This window comes from Elephas maximus, chromosome 1, assembly GCF_024166365.1.
Source record: "Elephas maximus indicus isolate mEleMax1 chromosome 1, mEleMax1 primary haplotype, whole genome shotgun sequence".
Classification (NCBI taxonomy): Eukaryota; Metazoa; Chordata; class Mammalia; order Proboscidea; family Elephantidae; genus Elephas; species Elephas maximus.
The window spans coordinates 19,429,052-19,443,045 of record NC_064819.1 but is presented as its reverse complement, the minus strand read 5'-3'; the positions used below and the strand labels follow the sequence as shown (position 1 = coordinate 19,443,045).

The 13,994-nt window shown below is 35.6% G+C and overlaps 1 protein-coding gene across 4 annotated transcripts in view; it reads right to left on the bottom strand.

Annotated features, from left to right (window-relative positions):
* ACAP2 (ArfGAP with coiled-coil, ankyrin repeat and PH domains 2) overlaps window positions 1-13,994 on the bottom strand; it is a 152,271-nt gene that overhangs the window by 53,592 nt on the left and 84,685 nt on the right. For all 4 annotated transcript variants that reach the window (XR_007516713.1, XM_049879864.1, XM_049879855.1 and 1 more), the window contains exons 6-9: window positions 13,778-13,961; window positions 9,499-9,543; window positions 6,178-6,273; window positions 1,219-1,293 (exon numbers count right to left, since the gene is read on the bottom strand). Coding sequence is in view for 3 of the 4 variants with exons in the window: in XM_049879864.1 (XP_049735821.1) it covers window positions 1,219-1,293; window positions 6,178-6,273; window positions 9,499-9,543; window positions 13,778-13,961 (400 nt within the window). In the remaining variant the exon portion in view is untranslated. The remainder of the gene's footprint in view (window positions 1-1,218; window positions 1,294-6,177; window positions 6,274-9,498; window positions 9,544-13,777; window positions 13,962-13,994) is intronic.

Sequence of the window (13,994 nt, the reverse complement as noted above, 5' to 3'; positions counted from 1 at the left end):
GAACCTAAAATCAATCCTTCACATGTTACAGAATAGAAAAAAAAAGTTAAAAGATGTATAATATTCATTTTAAAATTCAATAAGCAAATATTCACCTATTCCTACAAATATCATGGTCTTTCATTTTAATTAGAAATGACCGGCCTCAAATTTTTAACAGTCTTTCAATGGCCATGTCATTAGACAAGTTAAGCAAACAAAGTGAATCTAACTTTACTTCAACAAAACAAAACATGGAGTTAGTCTCACAGGACTGTAACTCAGAAGTAACTAAAGATGATCTGATAGAAAATTACCCTTTTTTAGTACTTTTTCTCCTTGAGTACTAATAATCCAACATGAAAAAAAGTCTCCTTACTTCTATTACCAGCTTCCCTTTCATTACTGTCACTGACATATCTTCTGTATCAGATCTAGTTTACTGGAATTTTAAATTCTAAAAAAAGCCATAAAAATACTTGACTTGATTGCTCAATACCACGAGAGAAGAATTTCTTAAAGCAATGCCAGAAGGCATCTTGTCAATACTTGTGTTATTACATTTGCCTGTGTTATTACAAAGCTCTTATTCTCAGATTACTACATAAAAAAATCACTGACCATACACAAAATTATTAGGTTGAGTTTTGGGTCTATCATCCTCAAATCTTCTAGTGTGCAAAAATAAAAACTGGTTTAAAATTTAAGTGCTCATTTTTTAAAACATATTTTTCAAGTATTAGCTTACCTAGGCTTAGGCAAATTATGAAATGCCAGTGAAGTTTCAGCACCACGTGGCAGGCAGGGTGCCTTAGAGTGACAGCAACTATAAAGCCAGTAATAGCAAACTCACACACGGACCCCAAAGTACTCGCATGCATGAGCATACAGACATCCTTTTTTACAAGGGTTGATGGTATCTTAGCTAAAACTAGGAATAGTGTTTTTAAATTTTCACTAAGGGTCACTTTTAACTTAGTGCCCTAAGAGGCTGATGTTTTACTGGTTCAAGAGCATGGCTTTCAGATATATTTGATACAAAAGAATAATAAAATGCATACCTTAACATCTGAAAAATATCGCACTTTTCACAAAAAGAGGAGGAATTTAGCTGCACAATTTAATTACTAAAGCAACAAATAAAGGATTTGTTTCAACACAACGGTGCCTTGCTGAAACCAATCCTCAAACGATTTCCTCAAAGAGGGTTAGCCTCCTTTGAGCTTCTCCCTCAGGTACCTTTTGTTGAATGGTGGAATGTTTTTGCTCCATCTCTCTTTTCTCCTTTGCTGCATCCACAACCAACTGATCCAACTGCAAAAAGGGGAAAAGGGAAAACAATTGCACAGACTTAAAAGTCAAAGAAAAAAACGCATGATTATTTTTAAAAATCATATTCCCAAATCATTTCACATACAGGCATAGCAAGGGGCTAGTCAATTTAAGTTTACTTTAAAAGACATTCTGGTTAGTACTTTAAGGTGGAAGTTCGTATTTTTTGCTGGTATTAAATCCTCTATGGAAAGGTCTATCTCTCCCTAAGGGAAGTATTTCTAAGGACAGCCGTGAAGCCAAGCACAAGCACCACAGTGATGGCAGGTTCAGTCCCTGAATAAGGAAAGCTGCCTGCTGATCCAGCCGGCAAACTCTGGCAGTCACGGTCAAAGACAGCAACAAGAGATACTGGTGATTCTTTGCCAAAGAGCAAAAGGTAGCAGCTAAGCAAGTGCTGCCAGCTCTCAGATACTTCCCATCCATCACTCAAGTTGCTTCAGGTTCTCAAGTTGGCTTCCTAACGTTACAATCAAAATTTAATTTACTAGATAAAAGAAACAGCGAAAATAATAACAGAATAAAAATCACTCTGAGATCAAGGTATAAAACCACCAGTTTCTAAGATACAAGTACTTTCTTTTTAAAAACCTTAAAAAATTTAATGAAAAAAATCCCCATTTCCTTTTTGCTCCTTTCCTTCAGAAAAGATGATTTTCATTTCAGAAAAGAAGTATTTGCTGTACCATATACATGTATCACATGTATTATGTGACGAGAAACGCACTAGCTTCCTGAGCCCTTATTTGCTGCAACAGTAAACATTTGGCTATGCTAGAAACCCTGGTGGCGTAGTGGTTAAGTGCTACGACTGCTAACCAAAGGGTTGGCAGTTCAAATCTGCCAGGCACTCCTTGGAAACTGTACGGGCCAGTTCTACTCTGTCCTATAGGGTCGCTATGAGTCAGAATCGACTCGACAGCACTGGGTTGGGTTTGGCTTTAGATAGCGCATTATGCGGGTCTCCTCCTCTAGACTGTGATATATGTCTTGTTTTCTTCTTTGAACTTCCATCACCTCTAACTGATTACTACAGGTTTGATAAATGAAATGAACAAAAATGTAAATATCAGCAGGAATATGGAGAAAGTATTAAATGCCCAAATGTTTATCCTTTGCAAACTACACTGGAAAAAGTCTTCTTAAAAAACTACTTCATCCTTTATTCACTCTCTATCACACATGATTTTTTTTTTTTTCCTACAGGTGAATAGTTCTGGTCACAGAATCTTAATGTTACTGAATAGCATTAAAGAACCAAAAGAAAACACCACATTGAACAGAACTATCGTTATTATAATAAATATTAAATTTAGATGGCAACTATACTACCCTACTCAACCACCTAATACATGCGACCTTAGTGACATGTAACACTGATTTTACAGACAATGCTGGTATATGCTGCACCAGAAAGATGTGTGTCCCCAATAACTGCTTATAAAGAATCAGTAGGATAAACATTACACCATGGTTTTTAAAGCCTCTAATTGAATGGATTATACATATTATTCATTCATTCAGACTAAAGTGCACTACAAGGCAGCCCCCCCAAACAGAAACTAATATGTACAAACCTGCATGTGAGTACCTTACACATGAGTACTGCAATGCAAGTGATGGTTTCCTGCCTATCAAACCGGTAGTAAATTTCTCTGCTGTATCCCCACCCCAACTCTACTGCCCAGAAAGAGGGGAAATTCCCTTCTTTCTGTTGGGGCACTGAGGCCCTGGTGGTGCAGTGGTTAAGAGCTTGGCTGCTAACCAAAAGGTCGGCAGCTCAAATCCACCAGCCACTCTTTGGAAACCCTATAGGGCAATTCTACTCTGTCCTATAGAGTTGCTATGTCGGAATTGACTCAACAGCAATGGATTTTGTTTTGGTTTTCTGTTGGGGCAGGAAGGCAAAGAAATATCTTTCAATATGTTGAGATGTGAAGGCCGTCAGAGAATAGTACAGTCTTCTAGATGCTGGGAGCTGCATCAGGAACAGTCTGGAGCACAGCAGGATATGCCCCATGTTTGTATCAGTGTTAGACACTGAGAGTTCAATAGGCTCCTGTAACTAGCTAGGTACCCTCCTTCTCTGCCTGTGTTCTGAAATCTATTCCCTCGTATCACCTCAGATATCAGCCCTTCCCTTTATCTTTTTCAAATTCTCCCTCTCAAACTGGCCCATTCCCACCTATTCTACATGTGTTCAAATCAGCTCTGTCTTAAATAAACGACCCCTCCGACCTGTATTCCTCTCTAGCTACTACTTTTTCTTTCTTACCCTCACAGCAAAACTTCTTGAAAAGGTTGCCTATATTCTCTGTTCTCCACTTGCCTATTTTAGATTCACCCACCCACTCTAATTCAGCCCCTGTTGTCTGGGCTCACACTTCACTGAAACAGCAACTCTCACGGATGTCACAGACAGCCTTCCTGTTGCTAAACCCAATAGATATTTCTCAGTTGTACGTTTATTTGACCTTCTTTTCAGTATTTGAAACTGAAAAGCTTTCTGAGAGACTCTTACCTTGGCCTGTGATATCAGTCTCCTGGTTTTCCATATCCTTTCTCATCTATGTCCTCATGCCTCATGAAGCCTCTCTTCCCTAGCCATCCCTTCAAAGTTGGTGCTTCTTAGAGCCCAGTCCCATGTCATCTTCTCTTCTTACTCTCCACCAGTAAACTTACAGAATCAAAATTTTTAGGCATAGTGCCCAGGTACCTACATTTTTTTTTATTTTTTATACCTCCATAATTTTGAGGTATCTATTAACTCTCCCAAGGCCAATATATCCTTCTACCCTAAAACTGATTATACCTTAAATATCCCTCAAGTCTACCTATTTCTCCCCATCCCTATTATTATGACCCCAGTTCCAGATGCCACTATCTCCTAACTAAACTACTAGAAGAATATCCTAACTATTCTCTCACATTCTAATTTAGGCTCTACCCAATGTGTTCTTCACAAAGTTATCTTCGTAAACTATAAATGTGATCACGTCATTCTCTAGCTTAAAACTGTCAATGGCCTCTCAGAGCTCTTAAGATAAAATCTAAACTCCTGTAAGTAGTTCACAAGGTCCTATGTGAAACTGGTTCCTGATCAGTTTATCCAGCTTCCTCTGTTATATTCCACACACACAGTTTGCTAATCCTCCATCCTTCACATCTCAGCTTTCCTCTGAGACACCATGCGTGACACCCCAAATAAAGTCATATTATCCACTAAAATAAACAATTACTTCAACAAGTCAACCACAATTCATCTTACATTGTGTATAATGATACTTAATGTGAGATGAGGGTTGCAATCTAATGTTTGATAGGATGCAAGGGGTGCCTAGAAATGAGGAAGATCTACATTAGATGCCCTGTCTGCATGTGCCTACAATACCTCAACTCTCCCCTATGTGGTAGTTGCTCCCCAATATCCATGCTCTCCTTTTCCCTTAACAGAACAACCAAACTCTAACAGGTCACCTGGCTACCTGGCATCAAGTCTACATTGCCCAGATTTCCTTGCAGCTAGTGTGACCTTGTGGCTAAGCACTGACCATTGGGATGTACACTGAAGTGTATGTGCAAACTCCAACAAATGCCCTCATGCAAGGGAGTGTGTCTTTCTTTCCTCTTCCTGATAGCTGGAATTTAGGTATGATGGCTAGAGCTTGAGCAGCCAATTTGAACCATGAGGTAGAAGCAAAAAATAGAATAAACCTGGGTCACTGCTGATCAAGTGACCACCACACCAGGGCTTTGGCTTTACACAGGAGAAATAAAAATCTTGTTGAAGATACTCCCATTTTAAGTTTTCTTTCACTTGCAAACAAATCTAATCCTAACTATACCCAGAGTCAGGTCACTAAGGCACTCAGTGCACAGAGATTAGACACAGAGATTAATACCCAGGTGACTTGTTGGTTTAATTCTAATAGATTAACTTCTGTGGAGGCAGGTCTGCATGTAATTCATGGCATAGGCCCTGTGTGCCACCCCTCCCCAACACCATCCCAAGACACACACACACATGCTCTGATCAGAGACTCCTGTTCCCATTCCATGTTTACTTTTTACCCATTTCGCCAAACTCTTGTCTTTCAACTTTAATCCCCTCCCCTCAGCAAGTAGCCTGAACCATCTTGAAAAAAAAAAAATCACCTAAATATTTACACTATTAAACCCAGAAGGGTCACCAATCAACAAAGGACAATGTCCCCAGAGCACATATATATATATATATATATATATACACACATACCATATACATATATATACACTAGATACATATGCAAACACACACACCCCCAAAGCTCCCAGGACTTCTGTAGCCTTACACAAACTAAAACCAAACCCACTGCCCTCCAGTGGATTCCAACTCACAGCAACGCAACAGGACAGAGTAGAACCACCCCAAGGTTCCTAAGGCTGTAAATCTTTATGGAAGCAGACTGCCACATCTTTCTCCTGCTCTATAATTTTAACATTCTAAAATTTTATTTATTCCAATGCTGAAACATAATTTTTTTTTTTTTTTTAATAAAAAGGAACAACAACTCAAATGGAAAACTAATTAGGGGATTAACTCAATCGTCCAAATGTAAGAAATTAAAAATAAATTCAGCTCTATATATTATAGACATTTTATTTTTAAATTTTCCTTTTCAGTACTTTTATATACTATCCACAAAATAAAGTTACTTTTTCCTTTAATTTCACTTTTTGGTTATACATTTAACCTATACACAAATATGCTATAGAATCAAAGTTCTTCATTAAATAAATGAAATGTCAAATCTCCCAATACGCTTACTTTATTTTTAAAAATACAGGGATCCGTATATAATACCAATCAAGAAGAACCAAGATTACCTGTGCACCAAGATCCTTCATGTAGGGCCCAAGTTCACTAAATAGATCATATCCTTGATGAAAGAAGGCCAAATGGGCATACATAAAAGATAACATCTAATAGGGGAAAAAAATTCTCATTTTACAATCTATTTCTCAAGAAATATTCTGAAATTTAAAATCCTGCATCTTATTTAACTCTTAAAAATCATTCCAAAAGAGCAAAGCACCAAGCCAATTTAAAATTAAACAAGCTGACTCATTTTTCTTAAGAGTATTTAAAAAAATTTTTGTAAATTATTATTTAAAAGAAATTTCCCAGTAGTTTAAAATTGTGACAATTTCCAAAATTTTAGTGGTTTAGACTATATCTAGATGATAAAAATTTATGTAGTAATATTTCAAATAATCAAACTTTCAATAGCATCACCATCTTCCTAGGTATATTATGAAATATTTATGTGCTCCTTCAAACAAACTCACTGGCAAACCTTAAATTACAAATAAGGCATAAAAAGGTTAAGAAGGGAAACATAAAAAAGGCATAAAAAGGTTAAGAAGGGAAACATAAAGCTCTCAAAAAAAAAAAAAAACAATGACAAAACATTACAACCTACTAGATTCAACAAGTACAACCTGAAGGGAAAGCTCTTTTTTTCTTTTCTCAAGATACTAAAATGAGTCAAGTCTCTTTAAATTTATTCTACAATGTTCATTAATGACATTCTAAAAATATCATTAATTTAAAGCTTGATTTTTCCCCACATTTTCCTCTATTTTGCTTATTTTATGAGAGCTATTACCCTATTTTTGCCCGTTACATTTTTACATATGAGGGAATTATATAATTAAATGCATAATACTGAAAGAATCCTCCAAATATCCATGCTATTTTTAGCAAAAAGAGACATATGTTCAGTTCTCTGAAATTTAAAATACCTTAATACCTTAATACTCAAGAACCCACCAAATTTTTTTCTTCCAAAATGAAAAGACAAATGCAAGAATCACAAAAAAAAAAGATTGTTCTGGAATTAGATAATGATTATCCAACTTTGTGAATAAAATAAAAACCACTGAATTGGAAAAAAAAAGAAAGATTAATAGCTATGACTACATAAAAATGTAAACATGCCTGTATATCAACACATAATAAACACATTAAAAGACAAATGATAAAACTAGGAAATACCTATGACAAGGGTTAATAGTCTCAATATATAGATGTTACAAACCAGCATGAAAAAGATGAACACTCAGAGAGACTAAAGACATAAATAGGCAACACAAGAAACAAAAAGATATATATATGTAAATATATATATGTGTACATATACACGGAAAACAAAATATTCGAACTCATTTGTATTAACAAAACACAAATGTGAACAACGAGATCATGTTTTCTATCTAACAAACTGGGGGTAGGGCGGTAGGGAACTGTAACACGTAAAAGTGTGGGAAAATGTTCGCTCTCACACATCATTAGTGGAGATGAAAACAGTAGTATAACCTTGAAATTTGACAATATTTTTAATGATTATTTTTAATAATTAATGAAAGTTTAAACCCTTTGACTAAGTAATCCCTCATCTATGAGTCTATTCTAAGGAAATAATCAGACTACCCATTGGGATGATCATCACAATGCTATTTTTTAACGCCAAAAAACATGGAAATTACTAAAAAATCTATTAACAGGTGAAGTTAATTTATGGCATATTACAGAGGTCAGCCAACTACTACCCCATCAGCAATTCTGTATGGTCTATAAACAACAAATGGCTTTTACATTTTTAAACGGGTGAAAGAAAATGGAAAGGATATAGTTTTATGACACAGGAAAATTATATGAGTTCAAATTTCTGTACCCACAAAATAAAATTTTATTGGAAGAGTCGTGTTCATTTACATATTCTCTATGGCTGCTTTCTCGCTACAAGGGCAGTGCTGGGTAGTTAACACAGAAACTATATGGCCCGCAAAGCCTAACATATTTACTATGTAGGCCTTTACAAAAAGACTTTGCTGACCCCTAGTATATTCACATGGTAGAATTGTGCCAGGCCACAAAAGTCATCATTAAATAAAAAGTATTTAATGATATAGAATGATTTTTCAGTAGTTGTAAAAAATGTAATTAATAAAACAGTATGTAGGAATGATTCCTATTTATTTGCTTTTTAAGTAATTTTAAAAGCTACACATACATTTTTACGTACACACTCACACAGAGACAGAGAAAAAGGCTAGAAGATGCAAATCAAAATATTAACAATGGTTCTCCCCTGGTACTAGGATTTATAAGTCGTTTTTATTTTCTTCTTCATACATTTTATTTTCTAATATTCTACAATTAATATACATTAATGTCAATCTGGGGAAAAGGGGGAGGATCGACAGTATCTTTTTGAAAATATGAAGTACAAAGTACTTACCTCATAGGGTAATATGTGATTATAAACACGCACAAAAAAAAAGCTAGGGGGAGAGGCAAGGATCAAAAGCAATTTAAGTATAGCCTTTGGGGGAAAAATGACTTCAGTGAACAACTTCAGAGAGCAGAAATCTCAAAACATGAAAGACTGAGACATCAAACCACTACCATTCCCTGCCCACTTCCTTCTAAACTTTAAGGCAAAAAATGGGCAAATAAAAAATGGTCGTCACTATGTGTGCAGACGTTCAGGGGAAAAAAAAAGTGGTTCTCCAGTTTCACCCGGTTTGTTTTGTAACTGTACAGCAATGCACAAGCCAAAAGGCTGATACACCATCAGCCCTCAAGGAAAAGTTCTCCAAGGGATACTAGTCACGTTAAGTCCTCAATCTCAAATATTTTAGATGCCCAAATGATACATAAAATTATCCAGGAAAATATAACTACTCTGAAAGAGGTTGAGCAGGATATTTTGAAAAGCAAATGCAAATGAGATGAAATTCAAAACCTAAATGTAACAGTATTTTATTTTTAAACTTTTCAAAACGAATCCCGAAATTCTCAGACGGGTTTACACCAACCATTTCCGGTTATTTCCCGGATAGCACTGGGCATCTACAACCTGTAAAGCATCTTATTAGGACAACAGAAGATAAAAACAGCAGCACAGAATCTGCCTGAAAGGAGCTCAGAGTGTACTGAAAGGTGGGAGGCACATTAAGAGCTATAGCATGAGGAAACCAAAGCAGTTAAGTGACTTAAGTATAAAGATCAGTACGAAGTTCAGGGTAATTATGAACTTGAGATATATACACGTATATTAGATGCAGTTTTAAACACTTGAATAAATATGCACGCTCTTTTACATTACAGTATTGAAAACATTATTTCAATAAATATCTTACTGATTTTAGGATTTCTGATCTCCTTTTTGATTGAAGAACATTAATCTGAGGGAAAATACAGTTGGTTAATCACTCAAGCATTATTTTAAAAACAAATCCATAATTCAATGCTGTAGAATTTCCTTATTTCTATAGTTTAACACTTTCCAGAAGAGCAAATAAAAACAAAGTTCAAGTTTTTTCATCCTTTGATCCTCTTTTTGCAAACACATTAATAAAATTCTCATCCATTTTTGACTTCAAAGAAAAATTGGCCATTTAAATTGTAACACTGTGGCTGACAGAACTATTTTGAAATTTGAACTTCTTGGAATTCCATCTCTTTCTCATCCTCCTATCTAACTGCTCATCAAGACCCTTCAACATACATCCTTAATACAACAATTTTTCAAATCTTTTACGCTGCCCTCAACCCCCATCCTATTTTTCCTGGACTGTTGCAATAGTCTGTGAACTGGTCTCTCTGCTTCCAAGCTTGACTCCCTATAATCCATTCTCCACACAGCAACCAGAGGGGGCTTTTAAAAATGTAAATAAGATCATGTTACCTCCACCTGGAAACCCTCCAGTGGCTTCCCATCAAACCTGAATAAAATGAGAATTTCCTACTGTGGCCTACAGAGCACTCTGTGATGTGACCCCTGCCTTCCACTCTAACACAGCTTCTACCGCTTTCCCCCTTTCTCCGTGTGCTCCAGCCACACCTCAAGACTGCTCCCACCTCAAGGCCCTTGTACTAGCTGTTCTCTCTGTGTCATGCTCCTCCACCAAGACTGGCACAAGCCATCTCTTATCAACCAGATTTGGCTTACCATCTCCTCACCCAGGTCTAAAGGAGCCCCAGAGGCGTCCTCTAGCACATCAACCCTGTTTATTTTCTTAACAGCATTTATCACTATCTTATATTTTTTGGGAAACCCTGGTGGCGTAGTGGTTAAGTGCTACGGCTGCTAACCAAAAGGTCGGCAGTTTGAATCTACCAGGTGCTCCCTGGAAACTCTGTGGGGCAGTTCTACTCTGTCCTATAGGGTCACTATGAGTCGGAATCAACTCGACAGCAATGGGTTTGGTTTGGGGTTTTTTTTTTAATATTTTCTTCTTCATCTGTATCTTCTCCAGCTATAGTGAAATCTGGGTCTTTTCCTTATTCCCAGCTATATTCCCTACCCGGCATGTGGTAAGCACTCAATAAATATTGTTAAATAAGTTAATGAATCTTAAATATTTTCATTAGACTAAATTTACTGAAAGATGAACATATTAAGGGATTTGCCTTTTGTGGGACGTCTCCCAATTCTACGGTTTTATAACAAACATGTTATTTTTTTCTCTTATTATATAGCCACCTCATGAAATGAAATTTTTATCCAAGAACCCTTCATTCTCTGCTAATATTGTCAAAAGGCTACAGAATATCTGCCTTTTTAATATGTTTTTCCCACTGAATTCTCTGCTTTTTGTATTTTAAGATTAATTTTAAAGCACTGACCAGAAAATAACAGAAACAGACCAAGAAAAATCTAAATAACTCTGCTTAACGAAGCCCTAGCTTTTTCTGCATGTCTGCTGCAAGGCCTAGTCTGTTTTGAGAACTAGAATCTTAACTTTTAGGTGCTCTAAGTAAAAGCAAAGGCAACAAATATTCACTCTATTATTCAAACTTTAAAAGATTTTTAAAGTGCCCCTTGTTTTATATGCCTTTTTCTTATGTTTGGTAATGAGATAAAGTATTTAAAGCCCCAAATAAAAAAGTAAATTTAAATATTTAGAGAACGTAAAGCATGACAAACCATACATATCTGAATATCTGTTATTTACTATTTTCTATTACCTAAAATAAGCTGTCTGGTCATAACCATAAAATGACAAACTCCTCTCTTAAGAAAAATCAAACAAATAAGCTGACAGTGTCTTGGGTTTTTTGTTTTGTTTTAAGTGGGGGCACACTTAGAACTACTGGACGGACACCAGAGGAAAAAAATTCTTGTGTGTTTGAAAATGAAAACTATAAACATTTATAATATTAAGTCACTCATTCTTTCCCAAATATTTATTACCTATCTATTTTACAACCTAACTAGAGGTTGGGCTACACTCTAGGAGTAGGAAAGACATATAAATAATTACAGTAAATGCAATAGGTGGTCGAATAGCAATGTGTCTAACAATTCTGTGGAGACACAGAAGAGACAAAGACAAGAATGCTGCATTCTGCCTGGAGAAGTTTGAGTAACCCTAACCACAGAATAGAGAATAAATCAGTGATAGAACAGGTAAAAGCAATGCAGAGAAGATAAATTTAATAACAATACCTTAATACTCCAGACAAGAAACAGTAAGGACGGGCGTTAGGGCTACAGCAATGGTGAGGAAAGAAAAGACGTAAGAAAGTACATTAGAGGAGTCTTCAAGATTGTTTTGGTAACTAGATATAGCAGCTGAGAAAGAGGAGAACATCTGATATGATTCTCTCATTGTCAGCCTGTATGATAGAGTAAGAGGGTGATGCCATTAGATAAGGAAAAAGGACAAAGAGAAAGCAGAAGCACTTTTAGAAGAAGACAGATTCCAGTGGCAGACATAGAAGTTTGAGGTACCTCTATGAGAAACAGACTTTTGTCATCTACATATAATACAGGTGATAACTCAAGCAAAGGGCATGATCAGATTGTCAGGAAAATCATCAAGTAAAAAAAAGAAAAGGACCAAAGATGAAATCCTAAGGAAGGAGATTGAAAAGGTGGGCAAAGGAGAGAACCCCAAAACAGTAACTGAATAGATATGAGAAGAAGAGGGCCAAAAAAGTGGTTTCAGATAAATCAAGAAAAAAGTGTGCTTCAAGAAGGAGAGTGAGGTCTGCCATTTCAGCAAAACAGAATAGTGAAGTTGGTCAAAATCTAAAATATGTCCCTTGAAAAAGACCTTACTATGAGTCGTTTTAGTGGAATGGAGTAATGGGGGTTGACTATTCATACTATAGTAGAAAGCGGTATGAATGTGAGAAGGTTAACAGGAGACTGGCAACAGAGACTACTCCATTCTAGAAGTCTTTCATCCATAAATGGAGTACACCTCATTTTTAACATTTAAATTCCCTCTTACTAAGCAAGAACTTAAAATTGAAAACCATAATGTTCTTTTCTAACGTTTACAAAATTACCTAAAAAAAAAAAAAAAAGTTGTTGTCAGTTCTGACTCATGGCAAATCCATGTGTGTCAGAATAGAGCCATGATCCATAGGGTTTTCCATGGCTAATTTTTCAGAAGTAGATTGCCAGGTCTCTCTTCTAAGGTACCTCTGGGTGGATTCAAACAGCCAGCCTTTCACTTAGTAGCTGAGCACTTAACCATCTGTGCCACCCAGGGACTCAACAAAGTTACCTCAGTAGTTTTTAATTACTAATTTGTGTATGGTTACTTCTACATTAAAAAATATACATATATTCTGTGATCACAGTTATGTCAACAATCTCTGTGAATTCCACTACTGTTTTGTAAAAGGAGATTTAAATAAGACAATTCTCTAAGCTTTAAAGCTCTTAAGCTTTAGACTTCCATGCTATATAGTAACACATAATGTACATAAATATCACATTTGAAATAACGTATAAAAAGAATCCCTTCATTTTTTATGTCTCAAATTCCTTTACAGACCATCATATTCAAGCTGGTGTCGATTGTAAATTGGACCAAATCACCAAGCAACTCATCACACACAGATCACTAGTTTTTGTTGTTTTTTTTTTTTTTCAAAGCACCTATGCAAACCTGAGAATACTATATCTACAAAAGTATTTTCCATCTGGCCATCTGGTGAGCCTTAGAACTTCATGCAATTTTAACTGCTAACTCTACCTCTAAGAATTTACTCTAAAGAAATAATCAGAAATGTGGCAAAACATCTGTATACAAAGATGCCATTATCATTTACAATTAATAAAGATTATATTTTTTCTATTGCCAGTAAATGTCTGATAATCAAACATTAATTAAATCAACATAGCAACTTCATAAATTTTATTACATATCAATTAAAGATAACACTTTTTAAAACATCTTAAAATGGAGGAAAGTATAATGTTAAGTGAAAAAAGGAAGAAATCAGAACCAGATCGACACACACAAACACACACACACGTATGTACACATGGAGACACAGATACAAAATATCATGTTTTAATTTTATATTCAAAGGATTATTTATTCTTTTCAGTGTTATCACTCAAAAATAATAACCACTTTAGAAACCATTTTTTTGTAAAACACGTAACAAACATACCTGAAGTACATAGTCGAGCGCTATGTGTCGAAAACATTTTCTTGTTGCTGTCAGAATGTTTGTGGCCTCTTCAACTTCGTGCTGTTTGTTTCTTTGTACTTGAGCATTTTTTACTAATGCATTTTCTTTCTCTTCACTGACTTTTTCAAACTGCTTCTTGGCATCTTTGAATTTTCTAAGATCTCTAAAAAGTAAGAACTTGGTGAAATTTTCACAA